The sequence below is a fragment of the Manis javanica genome, chromosome 17, assembly GCF_040802235.1.
Source record: "Manis javanica isolate MJ-LG chromosome 17, MJ_LKY, whole genome shotgun sequence".
NCBI lineage: Eukaryota > Metazoa > Chordata > Mammalia > Pholidota > Manidae > Manis > Manis javanica.
The window spans coordinates 1,242,646-1,262,219 of NC_133172.1; the positions used below are offsets into that span (position 1 = coordinate 1,242,646).

The following is a 19,574-nucleotide window of genomic DNA, read 5'->3' on the forward strand; positions in this document are numbered from 1 at the left end:
CTAAGAAACTGGTTTCCCCCACAGGAAAAGGTTGACTGCATTTCTACCTCACAGTGTACACAAAATTAATTCCAGATGCATTACAACTTAAATGACAGAAGTCAAATTTAAACACTTTTTACGTAAGCAATAGAAGGATCAGCATCTTTTTTACCTTGGTGCAGGAAACAATTTCCTAGCAAGACATGAAAAGCAGTAATCTTAAAACAAAAGATAAACTGATCTGACTACACAAAGTAAGAATTTCTTTTAATCATAACATACTTCAAGGAAAGGAAGACAAGCTACATTCTGGTAGAATACAACTACAGCACATATAAGAGGTAAGAGATTTTTAGTATCAGGAATTTACAAAAGAAATCTGACAAATCAAAAAGAGAAATTAACCAATTTAAAAGAAAAATGGGAAAAAAATAATGAACTGATGTTAATAAGAGACACATGCGGCGACTAAACAAATGAAGAGTTGCTCAACTTCCTTGGCAATGAAGGGCTGCAAGACAAAACTACAGTGAGATACTCTTCTTTACCCATTAGATTTAAAAAAAGTAAGAAGCCTGGCTTGAGGGACCTGAGAAACAGGCCTCCGCTTCTGCAGTGAGAGTCCGGTCGCTGGCTGAGACCACGGAGGCCAGGAGCATGGTGACGCTTGGAATCAGGTGAGTGGCTGGGCCACTGGTGCAGGAGCCCCAGCTGGGCAGAGCCCAGGGCATGTCAGCATCACGCAGACAAGAGATGACGGGAGGGCTGGAGCCGGGGAGGGGGGTGGGGATGCTGGAGAGACAGGGGCAATGAGGCAGGGGCACGACTCAGGGACAAAGGTACTGCAGTGTTGTACAAACTTGGTTCCAGCCTCCTCAGCCCCTTGGGTGGCAGGGCCGTCCACTAAAACTGGTGTCTGTGGGGAAGTCCCAGAAGTGCCCATGGAACCTGAGAGGCAGCAGTGCCCTCCTGGAGTGTGGGCTGCAGTGGCCCCCACTGACTGGCTCTTGGTCATGCACCCAGGTGGGCACCCTGGGAGAAGCCTCCCTGCACCCTCTGCCACCTTTGTCTGGGCTTCAGCATGGAGCTCCATTCTTGTTTGGTGGTAGGATACCCTGCAGGTGGAGATGGGGGGCAAAGGTGTTTTCTGAAGACAAAAAAGAACCTGTCCACAGAGTGTGGTGTTCAGACAGGAAGATTCCAGAATGACGTTGCTCCTGTGCATGCAAAAAAAAATGGTGACCTAGGGCTAGGAGCCAAGATGCTGGTGTGAATAGAGCAGTGGAAATCTCCTCCCAAAACCACATATATTTTTGAAAATACAACAAATACAACTATTCCTAAAGGAGAGACCAGAAGACACAGAACAACAGCCAGACTACATCCACACCTGCAAGAACCCAGCACCTCACGAAGCAGGTAAGATACAAGCCATGGCCCAGTGGGACCCGATCGCCCCTCACCCCAGCCCCCAGCAGGAGGAGAGGAGTTGGAGCGGGGAGTGAGAGGGAGCCCAGGACTGCTAAACACCCAGCTGTAGCCATCTGCACCAGAGCGCAGACACAGTGCATGCGTGGGGTGCTGGAAACCAGGGAAACAGGACAGTAAGACGTGTGAGTGCGTCCCCATAACTGGCAACCCTGGAACAAAGCAAAGCGAGTGCTTTTTGAAAGTCTTAAAGGGACAGAGACCCCACCGCTAGACAGAAGCATCCCGGGACACTTAGCCCAGCTGCTGGGAATCCCAGGGAACTCTGGGCACCCTAATGCCCTGGGAGGCAAGGCAGCTCAGAGGCCCCTCATGGAGATAAACAACCCCCTGGCCGTTTCCCCTCTGACGTGGCTGCGCCGTATCAGAGTAGCAGCCCGAGGCAGGCCACGCCAACAGCAACCGCGGAGCTAAACTCCATAGCGGCCGGGCAAGAATCAGAAGCCCTATCTGTGCACAGCTGTTCAGCACAAGCCACTAGAGGTCGCTGTACTCCTAGTAGAGGAAAGCCACAAACCAACAAGAAGGGACGTTCTCCCAGCCGTCACTTGCACCAGCTCTGCAAACTATCTTTATCGCCATGAAAAGGCAGAATAATTTGATACAGACCAAAATCACAACCCCTGAGAAGGAGGTAGACCTAACCAGTCTTCCTGAAAAAGAATTCAAAATGAAAATCATAAACATGCTGGCGGAGCTGCAGAGAAATATACAAGAACTAAAAGATGATGTCCTGAGATTACAGAAATGAAACAATCTCTGGAAGGATTTATGAACAGAATGGATAAGATGCAAGAGGCCATTGATGGAATATAAACCATAGAACAGGAACACATAGAAGCTGATGCAGAGAGAGATAAAAGGATCTCCAGGAATGAAAGAATATTAAGAGAACTGTGTAACCAATCCAAAAGGAACAATATCCACATTATAGGGGTACCACAAAAAGAAGAGAGAGAAAAAGGGATAGAAAGTGTCTTTGAAGAAATTATTGCTGAAAACTTCACCAACCTGGGAGAGGAAATAATCGAACAGACCACGTAAATACACAGAACTCCCAACAGAAGGGACCCAAAGAGGACAACACCAAGACACATAATAATTAAAATGGCAAAGATCAAGGACAAGGACAGAGTATTAAAGGCAGCGACAGAGAGAAAAAAAGGTCACCTACAAAGGAAAACCCACCAGGCTATCAGCAGACTTCTCAACGGAAACCTTACAGGCCAGAAGAGAATGGCATGATATATTTAATGCAATGAAACAGAAGGGCCTTGAACCAAGGATACTGTATCCAGCATGATTATCATTTAAATATGAAGGAGGGATTAAACAATTCCCAGACAAGCAAAAGTGGAGGGAATTTGCCTCCCACAAACCACCTCTACAGGGTATTTTAGAGGGACTGCTTTAGATGGGAACACCCCTAAAAAGAGCACAGAACAAAACACCCAACATATGAAGAATGGAGGAGGAGGAATAAGAAGGGAGAGAAATAATCATCAGACTGTGTATATAATAGCTCAATAAGTGAGTTAAGTTAGACAGTAAGATAGTAAAGAAGCTAACCTTGAACCATTGGTAACCAAGAATCTAAAGCCTGCAATGGGAATAAGTAAATATCTTTCAATAATCACCTTAAATGTAAATGGACTGAATGCACCAATCAAAAGACACAGAGTAATAGAATGGATAAAAAAGCAAGACCCATCTATATGGTGCTTACAAGAGACTCACCTCAAACCCAAAGACAGGCACAGAGTAAAAGTCAAGGGATGGAAAAAGATTTTTCATGCAAACAACAGAGAGAAAAAAGCAGGTGTTACAATACTAGTATCAGACAAAATAGACTTCAAAACAAAGAAAGTAACAAGAGATAAAGAAGGACATTACATAATGATAAAGGGCTCAGTCCAACCAGAGGATGTAACCATTATAAATATATATGCACCCAATACAGGAGCACCAGCATATGTGAAACAAATAGTAATAGAATTAAAGGAGGAAATAGAATGCAATGCATTCATTTTGGGAGACTTCAACACACCACTCACCCCAAAGGACAGATCCACCAGACAGAAAATAAGTAAGGACACAGAGGCATTGAACAACACACTAGAACAGATGGACCTAATAGACATCTACAGAACTCTACATCCAAAAGCAACAGGATACACATTCTTCTCAAGTGCGCATGGAACATTCTCCAGAATAGACCACATACTAGGCCACAAAAAAGAATTTGATCCAAAATAAAGTCTGAGCAAATCAATATTTAATAGTTAGACATAATAGGCAATCATTTTCATTTGCCATTTTTGGTCATTAGTGAGACAAGCATGCTGAGTTTTCTTTCTTTTAAATAAATATAATCTGTTCCTATACATTATGAGCATATTTTTCGTTGCTAACCTGATTAATATCAGTACCAAGAGGTTATTGGTAGTTTCCTCTTTTATATATTCTGTATTTAAATATTTTCTTTAGGTTTCATTTTAATTTGTTTGTGGTAAATTTCTAATTTCACTACTTCAAATTTATGAAATCAAATGCCTTCTGGTCTGTGCTACATGTGGTGATGATTTGTCCTACCCCACATTGGAAAAAGCCACCAGGATATTTTTACTAAGAGGATCTGTCATTAAAAAAAAAAAAATTAGATCCAGTATGTTTATTTCCTAAAACACTCTAATGTGCCAGATGAAAGCTTACCTTTTTTTCAATTAATACTCAATCTTAATGCTGTACATTCAGTAATTTTCTTCCTATTGTCTTAAGTTCACAATGAGTTTTTCCTAAACATCTAAATACAAATCTACTAAAGAGTTCTATAACACATGCCATACATAGGGTCTATTAATAAATACTGCCCCCAAGATAAGGGACACAGAAAAATAATTGGTATCTCTCCTGTCCTCAGCATTACTCCATAGGGACAATTTTGTGTGGTGGCAAGAAAAAAAATAATACACATATATGCATTAGACAGGAAGAACTAAAGCGTGTCAGAGTGGTGCCATCCATCCATCCTGACGTGGACCGCCTGCTCACGTAACATCCCTACCCGTGTGTCTCCTCACCCACACCCTGCTCCTGCTCTGTTCTCTTTTCTATAAAGCCTGTCACCTTCTAACATACTATGCAACTTACTAAGTTAGGAACACTTCTGACTGTTCCCCTCACCCAGAATGTAAGTTTTTTGAGAACAAAGTCATTTTGATGTTTTGTGCATGTTCATCTCAAATACCTAGCAAAGTGCCAGACACACATAAAATCATTTCTTGGAGCACTGAATGTCACCTTAACTTTCTTACCCATTTCTGCATTCTGTTGCCTGTCCTATCTTCACTAATTCACTACCTTCCCTTCAGGTTCAAGTTCCCTAAGTGCTGTCAAGTATGGAAAAGAGACATAATCAGTGGAAAAGGTGATTAAGAGTCCAGCTAAGCCCCATGCTCAGCTTCCTTCCCTTTTCAGATTCAGTGTACTGTTCACCTAGATGGTAGGCTCCCTCCCTGCACAAGGGCAGGACTCATGTCTGTCACCCAGGTGCCCCACCACCCGGTGAGCGGTCATGTAGGACAAGGATGGAGGTCTCCTGACATCACGCAATCACAGCAGCGAGAACATAGTGTGACTCTGCACCGATCACGTGAGTGAAGACTGTAAGGAAAGAACTGAAAGTTGAGGGAACAAACCCTAGTGTTCCCTTCATCCAATGGAAATCCTGTCCCTTCAGTTGGGACAAACTGGGGCCCAGGTCCCAGGCATGGGAAGAACACTTTGATGAGACCCAAGCTGTTTCCAGAGGGGTTTCTCCAACTCTCTTGGACCCAGTGGCCCAGCCACAGCTACAGGACATAGACACCACGCACCCTCCAGACAGGATGGAGGAGCCAACTCCTCAGTGAATTCTCTTTCCAAAAGAACAGAAAAGGATGCACACCATCCTGAAAACTAAAAAAAATTAGGTGCATGCCCACCCTGAAGATGTGACACGGGTGTGTAGCCTTAACAGTCTCAGAGCAAGACTCCAAGTCAGGAAATGATAGCTTTCTATGCAATTAATTTTTAAACCTGAGTTCTCACTGATTATCTTGTACAGCTTAAAAATTAGTCTCAAAAGAAAATCGCACAGCATGAATTTCAAATGACCGCATCCAACGCCAGCACCAAGGGAGTAAGTCCGTGGTGGCGACTGTAAAGCCCACACAAACTTGACCCCATGCGTAAATATACAGATTCTTTATTTGTAACACAACTTCACACAACCATTTATAAGATCAGACAATGTGAATCCTGTTCCACATTTGTCTTTCGTAGTTTATCATGCATTTACTTCAGCTGTGCATGTAGTTTTCCTGGTTTCGACTATGATTCAATGCCTTGACAACTGCTGAGGGGAGTCCTCTGCACAGGATTAAAGAACCCGAGAAACTCCAGTCAGAGGAAAGAGGCGGGACCCACCTGAGGGGGCCCTGCACATACAAGGTGATCACCATACTGCCACGGGAAAATAGAACAAGTAGAATGGAATTAAGAACGAACATTGGGTATTTAAAACCACGTGAACAGAGTATAAAAATTTAAGTGTTAAGGCGAGTACATCTCCAATGAGGCTACCTCCCTGTGGGCCTTCTCTCCTTAGCTATGGAAGGTGAGTGTCACGTGATGTCATTTTCAGTATTCTGATTCCCTGTAAGTCCACGTATCCCCTGTCACGCCTCACATTTCTCACAGACTACGCTCCTTACGGGTGGACATGTTTGGGACAAAGGCTTCCAACAGTGTTCATTGGGCTGCCCTCACTGCCCAAGTTCCCCAACACAGGACATCAGGGAACACGTAAACAAATGAACAGAGGGCTGAGAGCCACTTACCTGTCAGACATCTCCCCACTAGAAAATAATCCATGTGGCACGAAAACCTGAGGTTGTGCAGGCATTTTTTTTCCCATTTATAGTCCTATCTCCATCCCTTCCTCCTCCTCCACTTTTCTCTTGAAAATAAGGCTGAGGTGCCTTTCTGAGTGTAAAGCAAGCGGGAGCCCTGTGGCTGAAGGCTTTCACCAGGAAGCAGGAGTCACTGTCTCTTGCGCACCTTCTCACAGGTACAGTAAGACCTGAGTTGGTCCAACTACAATGATTCCTTAGGTGACAGAGGTGGTGATCTGTCACAGGTCTCAGCAGTGACAATTATGCAGTTCCTCCTCGTTATGGATACATGGGTGGCAGGTAAGGTCTTCCTTCTGGCCGAGGACTGTTCTGAGTCGCTGCACTCTGAGTTGCTTCCCCAAAGGCTCTGTGACGTGCATGAGGTGGGCCCACTGGGGACGCGCCTTCCGCACGTCCCAGGATGAGCCCTGCGATGGGAAGCCGGGGCTGGGAAGAAGCTTCTCTCCGACAGGATGATTTGTGTTCTAAGAGCCAGTGATGAAGCTCTGCAGCTTTCTTGCACTGACCAGGTCTCCCCTCACTGTGGGAAGAGCAGGCGAGGCCCTCCACGCTCACGGCTCGCTCAGGGGTGGGCCCGCTGGTGCTGAAGGAGGTGGGATCGGCGCTTGAAGGCCTTCCCGCACGCTGGGCACTGGTGCGGCGCCTCAGCCGTGTGGACGACAGCATGCTGCGTGAGATAGGTGCTCCGGTGGAAGGCCTTGCCGCACTGGCCGCACGTGTAGGGCCGCTCCCCGGTGTGCGTGCGCTGGTGCTGCGCCAGTTCGGAGCTGCACCGGAAGGCCTTGCCGCACTGGCTGCACTCGCAGGGCTTCTCCCCCGTGTGGGTGACGGAGTGCTGCAGCAGATGCGCTCGGTCACCGAACGACTTCCCACACTGTGCGCACTCAAAGGGCTTTTCTCCGCTGTGGGTCCTGTTATGCCGGATGAACGTGGAGCGGTGGCTGAAGGCCTTGCCGCAATGGCCGCACGCATAGGGCTTCTCCCCGGTGTGAACTGGCTCATGCTGGGCCAGGTAGGACCTGCGCCTGAAGGCCTTCCCGCACTCAGGGCACCGGTAGGGCTTGTCCCCCGAGTGGATGAGGCAGTGCCGCGTGAGCGTGGAGCTCTGGCTGAAGGCTTTCCCACACACATCGCACGCGTAAGGCTTCATTCCGGTGTGCACCCGCTGGTGCCGGGCAAGGTACCACTTCCTGGTAAAGCCTCGCCCACACTGCCTGCACTTGTAGACGTTGCTCGCGCCATGAATCCCGGTGCCTTTTCCCTGTCCTCCTGGGTCACATTCCCGGAGGTCGCTTCCCTGTGAGACTCTGTCCTGTGATACCCTGGAGTACAGACAGTCACCTGCCCCTGAGCTGCCGTCCTCGGGCCTCACTTCCCCAGGGGAGGCCTCCTTGCGGACGTCTGTCCCAGGCCTCGGCTCCCCCTTCTGCACCTCCACAAGCCCTTCCTGATCCCCAGCCTGCCCCAAACAGGAGCCCCCTGCAGATCCTGGCTCCAGGCTCCCGGGCAGCAAGCCTCCCTCAGACAAAACCTGCAAGTCTCTGGTCCCAAGTTGTGCTCTGTCACCTGAAAAGAATCCGATATAAAAAGGGGGCTTTCAGTGATGCACAGGGAAGAAACAGTCCACACTGCAGTGGGGAATAGGGTGAAAACAGCGTCTCTGACATCTGCTGGGTCCATCTTTACAACCCAGCTTTCCTGTCACTTCTACGGTCGTTTCATGCTTGAAACCATTCCAGGGAAAGTCAGAGGGCAGGTGGACCACGGGACAGAGGAGCCGGAGTACAGACGCTCTCGGCCCCTAGCAGGGCAGGGAGGGGAATTCTGACTTCCCTGTCTGGGGGCATCTGCCCCAAGAACACGATGAGGGCAGAAAGAAGGAGCAGCCGACGAGGCTGGGGGAAAAGAGGCAACGTCCCAGGGGACGAGGGTTATGGAGAGTCGGTGCCGACAGGAGGGGAGGGGACGGCACAGCCCTGGCAGGGGCTGGGGTCACGAGGGGAGGGAGCTGACGCTGAAGGTGCGGCCACACCTGGGGAGAATGGAGGAGGAAGGGCAGGGACACATGGGGCTGAGTGGGAAAAAGAGGTGAGCTGTGGCTCTGGGGGCGGCCTGGGCAAGGGGAAGCCAGAGGGCAGGGGCAAAAACCACGGCCTTGCTCTGCCTGTCCAGTGCGCTGAGCTCGGGTGGGTTTCTTTATTTCTAAAGTCACCATTTCCACATATGAGAAAGGAGGACACTTGGTTTCTCAGGGTGCTGTGAGGGTTAAAGGAGAAAATGCCCATAAAGCGCTCAGCAGGGTTCTTGACGTGTGTTTAGTGAATTGTGGGTCACCATCCTTGTTTGCGAGGGTTAGTTTTTTTTGTCAGCTCGGCTAGGCTACTGTGCTGTTTGGTCAGACATCACTCCAGACGTTGCTATGATTTATTTTTTGGTGAACTGGCAGAATGAGAAAAGCAGACAGTCCTTCACAAGGTGAGTGCGCCTCCGCCAAGCAACTGAGGACCTTAAAGGAAAAGACTCACATCCCTGGAGGGAAGGAGCTCTGGCCGCAGACTCAGGCTGCAACAGCAACTCCTCCGGCGTACGACCTGCCTGTGGACGTCAAGCAGTTCCGCCCTCACGATCGTGTGGGCCCCTTCCTCAGTGTCACACGGGCGGCTGGCTCCGACTTCCCGGAGAGCCCTGAGCTGCTGCACTGGGCGAGCAGGCGACAGCAATGGCCCCGACACGGAAAGGCCATCTGTTCTACAAGCCCAGGGGGAAGCGGCCTCAGCACGAACCGACCTGCTGACACCTTACTTCTAGCCTCCAGATCTGCGAGAAATAAATTTCTGGTGTTTGAAGCACCACCGCCCCCAACACAAAAACAACAACAAAACCACCTCACAGTGATAGTGAACATGGTGGCCAGCACTGCAGGACGAGCAGCTGACAGGCAGGGGCACCAGGAGCCTGCCAGGGCCCTGGAAGTACCCTAAAGGCTGACTGCGCTGGAGGGCACTTCAACTAATACATGTGCAAAAATTTGAGCAGGACCCTTAAGGTTTGTGCACGTTATAATATACTTCCAGTGTGAAAAAAATTAAGGAGATTTTAACAAAAACACCGTAAGTCAAGTGCACATGGATTTTTTAAAAATGAGGCAACTCTTTCAAGAAACGTGGCTTCATGAGTGGAGGGGACGTTCGTGCTGGGCTGCTGTGGATCTAAAGGCCCAGGACCCATTTTACTTTTCCCCAAGCATAAGTGACGTGAGCCTATGTGGAGAGAGAAGATGGATACACGAGTCGGAGGAAAGTGAAGAAGCAGGTTCCCAGAGAAGACAGAGGCGCCATGCGGGGCCAGTGGGGGAAACAGGACAAGAGGTCAGGGGGAAGACGTGTTCCTCAGAGGAAAAGGGAAGCCACAGCTGCGGGGCACAGATGGGCCAGCACAGGCTCGGGAGCAAGCAGCAGAGGCACGCAGCGTTCGTTTTTAACGTGATGCTGATTCTGTGCTGAGTCGGCAGTGACTGAGGAAGCCGTGATGACTTAGACCAGGTCGGAGTGGGTGCAGCGGCTGGTGCAGGGTACCGAGCTGCACAGGGGCACGGAGATGTGGGCAGGCAGGGTGGGAGGCTCCGGCATCATCCATGCAAACGACAGCGAGAGCCGGGCCAGGTGCTGGTGGAGCTCCTCAGGGTGGCGGGCGAGGCAGGCTCCGGAGACACAGCATCTGATGGGCAGGACCAGGGGTATGCGGACGGGGGTGGGACGGAGACGGAGACACTGAGGTGCTGCTGCCTATGGGGTGTCCTGCCTCCTAACTGGCTGGGGTGGCAGGACGTTCTATGAACTGAGTTGGGGGAGGAGCATACATGGTCAAGGAGCTTGGTGCCCTGGACAGCGAAGTGAGCTGTGGGATGAAGAAGACGGGGGTGGCATGTGGGACAGATGGCTGGGGTGGGGATGCTGGCCAAAGATGGACGTGCGCTGGCTGAAAAGCCTGAAGGGCATGGAGAGGGGCACCTGCGACTCCCCAGACGGCTCACTCAGAGGCACACCTGTGGCTGGAGAGGCCAAGCATCGTGGTGTTTGTCAGGGCAAGAGGGGCAGGAAGATACAGGGCAAGGGGCAGCTACTGCGTGTCTTATGGACAAACAGGACGGATGGACGGTGAAGGTGGGAAAGAGTGGGGGGTCACACGACAGGAAACATGAAAATACCAAGGACAAGGAAGGCCCCTTTCCTGAGTCCAGAAAGAAACAGGTGATGTCACTGTCACTAAGGATGGACGTAATTACGTGGACACACCAAGAGCGAACGTTGTGAGCCCTTCCTACTGGCCAGGCACTGTCCTAAGCAGCCTGCTGCGTTACGGCATTACAACTGCCAATGACCCCATCACACAGAGACTGTGTCACTGACTCTGACCGTAGGCGGAATTCAGCAAGCTGCGCTGAAGACCAGGCCCACGGGCTCTTTCCCTGGGCACAGACCTAAGCCACATTCCCCAGGCCTGAGGCCCCAGGGGTGGCCGAATGCCTAGATCCTGTCATGGAACACGTGGAGTCAAGTTCACATCATGTGCAACTGCACGCGTCCCCCCACCAGCCGGATGGTTCCAGAGCAACCCGAAAGCTACACGCTGACATTAGAAGGTGCCCAGGTCTCTAAACAATGGTGATCAGCGGATGTGCATCCCTGGACATGACAGAGGAGCAGCCAGAAGCCCCAGGAGCTCAGCGTCTCTCTGCTCGCAGGCTGGCGGCTGCCACGGCCCCACCCGACCAGCTGCTGGCTTGTACCTGGGGAGGTGCTTCGGGCGAGGAGGTCCCTCCTCACTGGCCACAGCTGCTGCCCACGCTCCAGCAGGTGGGTCAGCTCAGGTTTGGGAATCGGATGCCATATTTATGGAGAAAAAAACAACATGGGTATTTTGATGAAATCAATGAAACCCTTCCATCCTGTCTAGGGTGTCAGAACTGCTCCCAAAGTAAAGAAAACGTTCATTTGTGACCCACAAACCAAGCGCCCAAACCCCACTCTTGGACCTCACGTGAGGTAGCAGGTGGCACTGCCTGCCGACCCACCACTGCCCCTGAAGGTCATCGGTGGGAGCCAGAGCGCACGGGGCGTGCACGACGCTCACACGCGGCCCTGGGACCCCGGGGTGGGGGGCGCCTCCTTCCGGAAGTTCTGTAATTGATCCACGTGGCTGGTTTCAAACGCCCTGCGCTTCAGGAACACCTGGGGATGCCTGATTTCAGTCTCCACGGGCAGAAACAGAAGGTCTCGGATTGAAGGTGAGGCCTCGGCATTCGGGAAGTCTCCCTGAGGACAGACAACTCCCGGTGGAGGCCAGTCAGCACCAGGGAAGTGGCAGCCCTGATCACCAGAAGGGGGGCAGAGGCGGGCTGGGCGCTCTGCGGGGGAAGCCTTCACCGAAGTGCGGGGCAGCCCGCAGCCCCTGCAGCCCGAGGAGCAGGCAGACGCCTGGCCCAGAGGACCTTCCCGCGGCTGGTGACGAACCCGCGCTGCTCCGCCCGCTGGCCCCACTTGGGCCTCTCTGAGGTGAGGCGGAGAATTTCCTTCGGGGAAGCCAGTTCCAGTCGGTTTTCTCTTCCACGCAGCCGCATTCGTCTCAGCGGAGGCGGGAGGGTTCTGGGGACAAGTCCGGTGATGGGGGCAGCAGGGCCTACCAACCTCTCCTCTGGCCGGTTCTGCTCCACAGCCGAGGGTTTGTTCAGACAAGTGTCAGTCACAGTCCCCGCGCTCTGCCTGTCACCTGCCCAGCACTGGGCTCAGGGAGCGGAGGCAGGCAGAGTGCGACAGGCATTCTTCGGTCCCTGTCACTCAGGGTCTTTCCTGGGGCTGATTCCTCCTCCTGGAAGCCCCCTCCCCGCTGGCTCACAGCCTTCGAGTTCCCAGCTCCAACGTCCTTCCCTGAGATGCCTTTTTTGAAGCACTCATGACCGGCTTTAACCTGAAGCCCCTTTAGTTTTCTTTCGACAACTCATCACAATTCATCTAAGAATGGACACCTACCTTCCCCACTAAACTCAGGCTCATGGGTGTGCACAGCATACGGCATGAGCCACCGTTACTGATGGCTTCTCCTTGACCCAAGTCACCTTTTTTCTTAAAATTTTATTCTAAAAGGAAGCCCTGTTTTGCTTTCGTAAAAGAGAAAAGTCACTTTCAGTTCTGACAAATGGAAGGTTACTGTTAAAACACAACAATGAAAGAAAAAAAAACACCATTAAAGTCCCAGCAAGCTCATGCACACTGCCCAGGGCTGGGAGCTGGAGGCCGTGCCCACCGCGACGAGAGGAACTGGTCAAAAGGAAGGAGCACGGAGTCCTATGCAGTGATCCGAGACGTTCTCTTGACGATCAGCATCCCAGACCGAGCACGTAAAAGGACTGGCTTATTGGGGCACCACATGTGGCTCCGACATTCCTGCGGGCTTCTGACTCCTGCCCTGGCAAGGATCGTGGCCCAAGCCTCAGGAATCCTGTGGTGATGACGACAAGACACCAGGGCAGTTTTCCCTGACCCTGCTGTTCAGGTGACATCGGTGACAAATACCATGTGGAGCAGGCATGACTCACCGTCTCGAGAGCGGCCCTTAGCCCACGACCCTGCTCCAGGACTGTGGTACACATGACACGACCAGGCAGGGCCAGCTTCCCCCCTGTGGTATCTGGAATAAGGATTCAGACTGAGGTTGCAGCGTGCTGGGCCCTGGGGTGAGGCCTTCTGTTCAGAGGGACACTGTCTCAATCCCACTGATACCCGACACACACAAAGGGTGACCAGGCAGGAGGAAAAGGGACCAGGAAACTATGGGCTCCGGGGAAGGGCAGGTGGCTCCTCCGATCCTGACAGCCAGGAACCAGGGGTCCCGCACAGGGGTGTGAGGCGATCCCTTACCCAGGGACGCCAGGAGCCCACACGTCTCCAGCATCACCTCCTGGTACAGGGTCCTCTGGGTCGGCCCAGCTGCCCCCACTCCTCCCGGGAAAAGGTCACGACCACATCCTCGAAGGTCACGGACACCTGGAAAGTCAAACGGAGTAAGTGGTGTTGCCTTGTGCTGTTGGATAGGATCAGAGCCTGTCACTCAGTCACTGCTGAAGGTGCAGAGACCCAGGCCCAGGCCCCGATCACCGAGGCCAAGCTCCGTGCTGGGCCTGAAGGGGAGGACGCAGCCTTTGGACATAATGCAACTGTGGCTAAGAGCAAAACCTCCCTTGGGGAAGCCACTGGAGATGGTGCAGTGTGTCCCCACGAGGATTGGGGGGAGATGGTGAGTGTTCTTTGACATCAGAGGGACGGGGATATGGCCGTGATGGTCCCAACAACGAGAGCAGGAGCAGCAGGCAAACGGTCCTGGACCCCGCGTACCAGCCAGCTGAGGGCTCACACGCCGGGGAATGGACTGCACATGCCCAGCTCTGCAGTTAAGATGCCCAGGGACAGAATCAAGACTCCTGAGTCTGCCACTTCCCAGCTGTGTGGCCGAGGGGAGGACATCACGTCATTTCTCTAAGGCTTGATTTCTGCAGCCACCCCAGAACCGTCACTTAACCAGGAAGAGAAAAAGTTCACGTGGCAGACCCTGGAGCCCCAGGCCCACGAGCATTCGGTGTACTCTGTTTCACCAATCCTCCCACAGTGCACGAGGTTAATGCCATCATCAACTGCACCTGGGCTCAGGCAGCTCTAGAAAGTCACCCACAATCCCAATTTTAAGGAGAAGAGATGGTATCTGAACAACCCAAGGAAAGATGGCCAAGAGTTGCCAGAAGAATGGAAGGTGGGGGTCAGGGGCACCTACGAGGGGACACCTATGCACAGGAAGGATGTGGTGAGACCTGGGGACAGGGCACCGGACGACGGGAAGGCCCAAGGGAAAGCCTGACGAGCGGGCGGCGGGGCTGGGTGAGCAAGCGGTGGAGGACAGCAGCGCAGGCCCAGTGGGGGGCCCCTGACGGGTGCCCCGCTCAGTCACTCAGCTGTTCACCGAGGGCCTTTCACGGGCCCAGGCTGTCCCCGGTCTCAGCACAGAGGGACAACAGGCGCTTGTGATCCGGGGCTGGAAACAGATCCTAAACCAGCAAGGGGGCCCCAGAGATGACAAAAACAAGAAAATAGAGCAAGGAGACGAAAGAGATTGTGGCCCACTGCAGATGTGGTGACAGGGGAGGCTACTGTCGGGACAGCACACTGGGCCGAGACTGCAGTAAACAGAGGAGGGGGCCATGCGGCTGCGATGTTAACCGATGTGACAAGCCCTGACGATGAACAGGGCTGGTAAGGCTGACCGGGGTGACTGCCGGGGCGTGACCCAGGGCCTCCTGCGCGTTCGTGTCCCAAAGGACACCACACTCCTGCACACCGTCATCACCGACCATCTGAATGCTCTTCCTTTTCAAATATAACTGCATGTCTTAAACAACACAGACTCACTGCTGTCATTGGGGATCTGAGAGTCAGACGCCCCGGCGGCCTTGGCTCCCAGCCTGCCCTGCTGCCTTTGCCGTCCTAGCATAGCAGCAACTCAAAAACGCTACTCCTGCCTCTCGGCCGCCAGCATTTAAGTGTGTACAGGAAGGAGGGCAGGGAGCCCCGAGGAGCAGCCTGCCGCCGGGGTGAGCCCCGAAGCTCAGCACAGGTCCAGGGGCGTGTCCATGCCAGCCCTTCCCACACCTTGCTGGACACCCGCCGACACACATCAACCGTGCATCCTTCCCAGTTCCCCAGACTAGGACAAAGGAATTCGTATTGCTGTACTGAATTAAAATGTCAACATTCCTATTTTATACCAAAGAAAACAGCAGCCCAGAGCAGCAGGGAGACTTACAGAGAGAAAATTTTATTTGCAATATAAATAAACCAGGTCCCACTTGCTGATTCAGTAAATGAATATATATATCCGTGTCTGTGTACATACTATGTAGAGTCACACAAATTTTCCGTCAGAAAATTAAAGCAAAAACTGTCCGCCCTTTTTACACACGCTCATTTACACAAGTCTGATACATCTTACTGGGTTTTCCTTCCTAAATGTAAAAAAGAGAGGAGATCTATGTACAGCAAGGAAGCATTTTTGTCAGTTTCTCAACTGTGGCAAGATTTTAATCCGCTGCGCTAAATAATCCCTAAAAATCACCCGAGGCGGTAAAATGCAGTGGGAGGGGATTTTCCTCCTTGGGCCCCGGCGCAGTCCTGACACCTGGACGCTGAAGAAGGATCAAAACAGGAGTCGGGTTACAGAAATCCGAGGTTTTGCTGTGGACCCTGGGGCTGGGGTGCGGGTGGGGGTCAGACCTCTCAGCCCACAGACCTCACAGCGCCTGCACGCGCGCATCCTCGCCCCCTCCGCCCCTGCCCTCGATTTGAAATGGGCGCGTTTGCTGGTAGTAGAAAGCAGGCATGGGCGAGACGAGCGCCCGGCAGGCTTCCACGGACCAGGAGCTGGAGTGGCGGCTGAGCCACAGCCACAGCCGACGGTGCGAGGCAGGGCTTGGGCGCCCCGTCTGAGTTGCCGCGGCCTCGGCAAGGGGCGCAGCCGGACCCCAGTGATGTCGGCGAACCCTGGGCCTCCTCCCTGAGGACCGCCCCGCGCGCACGGCGTTGTGTTCGGGGGGCCCTGGGGCCACACACCTCGCCCCTCCACACAGAATCCCGCCGGCCGTCAGGAACGGGGCCCTCCCCCACGGGACCCCTGACCTGGATTCCGCACCCGGAGCCGAGGTGACCCCATCCTGGCGCTCCGAGAAACGGCCGGGAGAAGGTAAGGCGAAGGGTCGAAGGTCACCGTCCTCCCGCACGTCCGGGCGGCGGGGCCGCGACGCTGGGGGTCCGAGAGCGGGAGGCGCGGGGACCGTCCACTCACCTGCGCCGGGTCCAAGGGCGCCGCCATCAGACCTGTGGCGAGCGGGGCCGCACGGGGGCGCCCGGGGGCTCAGCGACCCCACCCAGAACCCGCGGAGGCGCAGGTGGGGCCTCCCCGCCGTTCCGCCCTGCTCCGAACGACCGGCAGCCGAGAACTCAGCGCCACTGTGGAGGAATCGCGCCCCACGCCGTAACGCTTCCGCCTGGCGACGCCGGAAATCCCGCCTCTACCAACGGGACCGGAACGCCCCCTTTCCTGTGATGTCGCCCTCTCGGTGCACACCGGGTAATGTAGTTTCTCTCCTGCGTCTGGCCAGGCTGGGGAGCGCTCCCCCTTGTAGGAGATAAAGGTCTGGAGGCCAGGAAAGAGCTGACAAAGGTGTGGGGAGGCCCCAGGGAAGGAGAGGCAAGGGACACTCTCCAGGGGAAGCACCCAAATTTCCCGGTTGTGTTTTCTGCATCTTGTTATTTCAGATGATCCCAATGGAACAAGTGGGCACACTGTATTGTGAGTTTTAAAATTTTCTTTTAAAACCTGTGAGCGCCTCTCAGGTGACCAGGTGCACCGGTGTGGAAAGGCTGGCCCCTGACACAAGTTCACCTTCTTTCCTCGCCTGTGACCCAGTGACATCCAATGCCCAGGGCCTGTGTACCTCCCCTGATTCCCAGTAAAGGCCAGACTTGCCTAGAGGTCCTCCCTCTCCCTGGGCGCTGCGGAGTGATGGGGAGGATTATTCTCTCCAAGCCATGCTGTCTGCATTGCCACATCCACTACAGGAAGACTGTGTGATTGCGTGTGTGTGATGGAAATAAATGAAGACCAGAAATGAGTACAAGCAAGGGCTATAAGGTATTTATTCAGACCTTGCCACAGCAAGAGTCAGTCACTGTCGCTTGCATTTGTCAGACAGGGGAGTGGAAAATTTATTATGAAAACAAGGAGCGCCTCAGGAATGCGCTGGTGGAGGCCCTTACCAGGGACCGCTGGAGGCAGAAAACAAGCAGTGAGGCAATCCTGCAGGATCAGTTAAGGAAGCATATTCGGCTTTCTCCAGCTGGTCTTAAGTTGGGAGCTGGGGGTGGGGAGGGAACTTCATGGAAATCAATGCTTATTCACCAGGTCCTGCCCATTGTGCGTTGACTGCTGCAGAACTTCTGGGTCAAAGTTGTGTTTTCAGATATGGGCTGGCCACTGACAGTTTGTATATTCACTCTGTGTGTCTGTGTGTGTGACTGACACACAAGGCCCTGGGGAATCCCTATGTCACGTCTTTCTCACAAATCTCTGTGCACTATTGGTGTGTTTGTGTGGCCACAACTGCTGTGATATACAGATCGTCCTGCAGCACAGGTCCTGGGTGTTTTGCATGTGTTGCTTGGGTGTCTCATGTCAGTTTTTTCTGTTCTGGATGGAGCATACACACGTGTCCAGGCTGTGGTGAGGTGTCAGTTTCGCATGACAGTCTCACAGGTTGTGCTGCAGTGACACTACCACACACCAAAATACCCTCTCCTACTCTGCTGGAGACATGGACAACACACGGCAACTGAAATGCCTGAGATGCCAGGGTGGTTTGCAGTGTGCTAGCAAAACGCTACCACACTGGGTGGGTTTCCAGGTGTGTCCCTATCACACACTTATCCACCAGGACCAGACCTCAATCATCCATCTCATTAATTTATATCCAGTGTAGAGGAAACATGGTGGTGGGGGGAGTGCCAAGCATGTTAAACAGCTTCAAACGGGCTCCCGATGTCCTGAGAATGAAGTTAAAAACTTAATAGCCTCGCCTCGCTATTCCAGAAGCAGTGGCTCCGGGCCGGTCGCGCCTCTGACTTCCCAAACTGTCCTTCTGCCTGTAACACTTCCACTCCTCGTCACAACGGCTGTCAGATACGGGGGCCCACCACTGGCCGCCCCGCTGCTCTGGACACTGGGATCGGGGCTGGATACACGTGAGCAGGCGCCCCGCACTCGGGGCCTTAGGGTCTGGGCAGGGCACACGGGGTAAGGGCGCCGAGGGAGCCTCACCCGAGCCGGGTCCCTCAGCCGGACGCCGCCGTCGGACTCTGTGGGCGCGGCGGGGTCCCAAGTGCCGGCTGCACGTGACGAGACCCGGGCACGCCCGCTACCCGCCGCCGCTGACGCTCAGACCGGCCGCTGTGCGGTGCGACGACCCCTCCCCGATCGCCTCCCAGCCGTCGTCACATGGGGTCGGGCGCCGCGTTCATCACGGACTCGTTCCGCGTCAGGGCGCAGAGCCTCCAGAACCACAGCCTCCGGCGCGGGGCGTCCCTGCCGGCCCTCGGGTCCGAACGCCCAATCGCCCTGTCGTGGGTGCCTATTGGTCGCTGCCTCGGGCCCTTTGCATTATGGGTAAGGTAGTTCCCAGCCTTCTCCGCGGGGCGCACATATGACAGGAAGCCGGAGCCCAGAGGCTGTCCCGCAGGGGTGCGGTAAGGGGCCGGCGCCGGGGCCCTCCAGCCCCGGGACTCAGGCCGGCAGCCCCGCCGCACAAGGGGATCCTCCGGCGGCACCGAGCCCTGGGGTGGGCGCGGGCGGTGGGACGGGAGGACCTGGATGTCGTGGGCGCAGAGTTGGCCCTCGGGGCGCAGTGGGTCCTGGCGGGGGTACGCCTGGGGCCCCGGGGGAGAGGCGTGGCACGGCTCCTCGCCGGTGGAGGGCAGTGCGGACTCGGGGGCCGCGGCTAAGGATTCAGCCCCGCGGCGCGGCCATGGAGGCCCCGTCGAGGTGCCGAGGCCCTCGGAGCCCAGGGACCTGTGGGCCCAGCACGGCCTCCTTCCTCTCCGCGGCGCCCATGCCGCGCTGTCCCCCATCACCCGCTGCCGCGGATCTCAGAGGCTCTGCTGTCCCGAAGCCAGTCGGCTCGCGGAGGACAGGAACGATCCACGCCCTTCGTTAAAAGGGGAGCCGTGGGAGCCGGCGCATTCGTCAGATTACGGGCTTGATGGTCCGATGGAAAAGCACCCCGAGGGCGCCCTGCTACCCCTCGATGAGGCCTCGCTGGGGCGTCCACAGCCCGATCCGGCTCTTCAGGGAGGGGCGCCCCCCTGGCGCTCGGGTTCTGGTACCGCCGCGCTGTGCCCCCTGCACCACCTGAGTCCGTTCCAGGCGCCCCACACGTGCGCTCTCGTCCCTGGGCGCGCCTCGCCCCGCCGTCGCACCGCTGCTCTCAGCCGACACCCTGGTGTCCCCGTGCAGACTGCGAAGGCTGCTTCCGTGCCCGTATCCCACGACCTTTGG

At 54.2% G+C, this 19,574-nt stretch overlaps 2 protein-coding genes across 3 annotated transcripts in view; both read right to left on the reverse strand.

The window, feature by feature from the left end:
- The window catches only part of LOC108405467 (zinc finger protein 550), a 35,856-nt gene extending 18,830 nt beyond the window's left edge, over nucleotides 1–17,026 (reverse strand). Inside the window, 5 exon segments of the mRNA XM_073226796.1 lie at nucleotides 6,351–7,991; nucleotides 11,215–11,313; nucleotides 13,343–13,405; nucleotides 13,408–13,468; nucleotides 16,311–17,026. Coding sequence (XP_073082897.1) covers nucleotides 6,988–7,991; nucleotides 11,215–11,313; nucleotides 13,343–13,405; nucleotides 13,408–13,468; nucleotides 16,311–16,337 — 1,254 coding nt within the window. The 5' untranslated portion in view covers nucleotides 16,338–17,026 and the 3' untranslated portion in view covers nucleotides 6,351–6,987.
- Nucleotides 17,027–17,147: 121 nt separating this feature from the next.
- LOC140847205 (uncharacterized) lies at nucleotides 17,148–19,177 on the reverse strand. Of its 2 annotated transcripts, none has more exons than XM_073226787.1 (2): nucleotides 18,342–19,177; nucleotides 17,148–17,382 (listed from the first exon to the last, which is right to left on the reverse strand). In XM_073226787.1, the coding sequence occupies exon 1, from the start codon at nucleotides 19,145–19,147 to the stop codon at nucleotides 18,515–18,517; it is 633 nt and encodes a 210-aa protein (XP_073082888.1). In that variant the 5' UTR covers nucleotides 19,148–19,177; the 3' UTR covers nucleotides 17,148–17,382; nucleotides 18,342–18,514. The 2 variants fall into 2 exon arrangements, with proteins under 2 accessions (XP_073082888.1, XP_073082887.1); XM_073226786.1 differs by having other exon boundaries at nucleotides 17,148–17,324; nucleotides 18,264–19,177.
- Between the last annotated feature and the right edge of the window lie 397 nt (nucleotides 19,178–19,574).

What these genes read in the sequence shown, in the direction of transcription:
- LOC140847205 (XM_073226787.1), bottom strand. Translation starts at nt 19,147, where the DNA reads ATGGGGGACAGCGCGGCATGGGCGCCGCGGAGAGGAAGGAGGCCGTGC.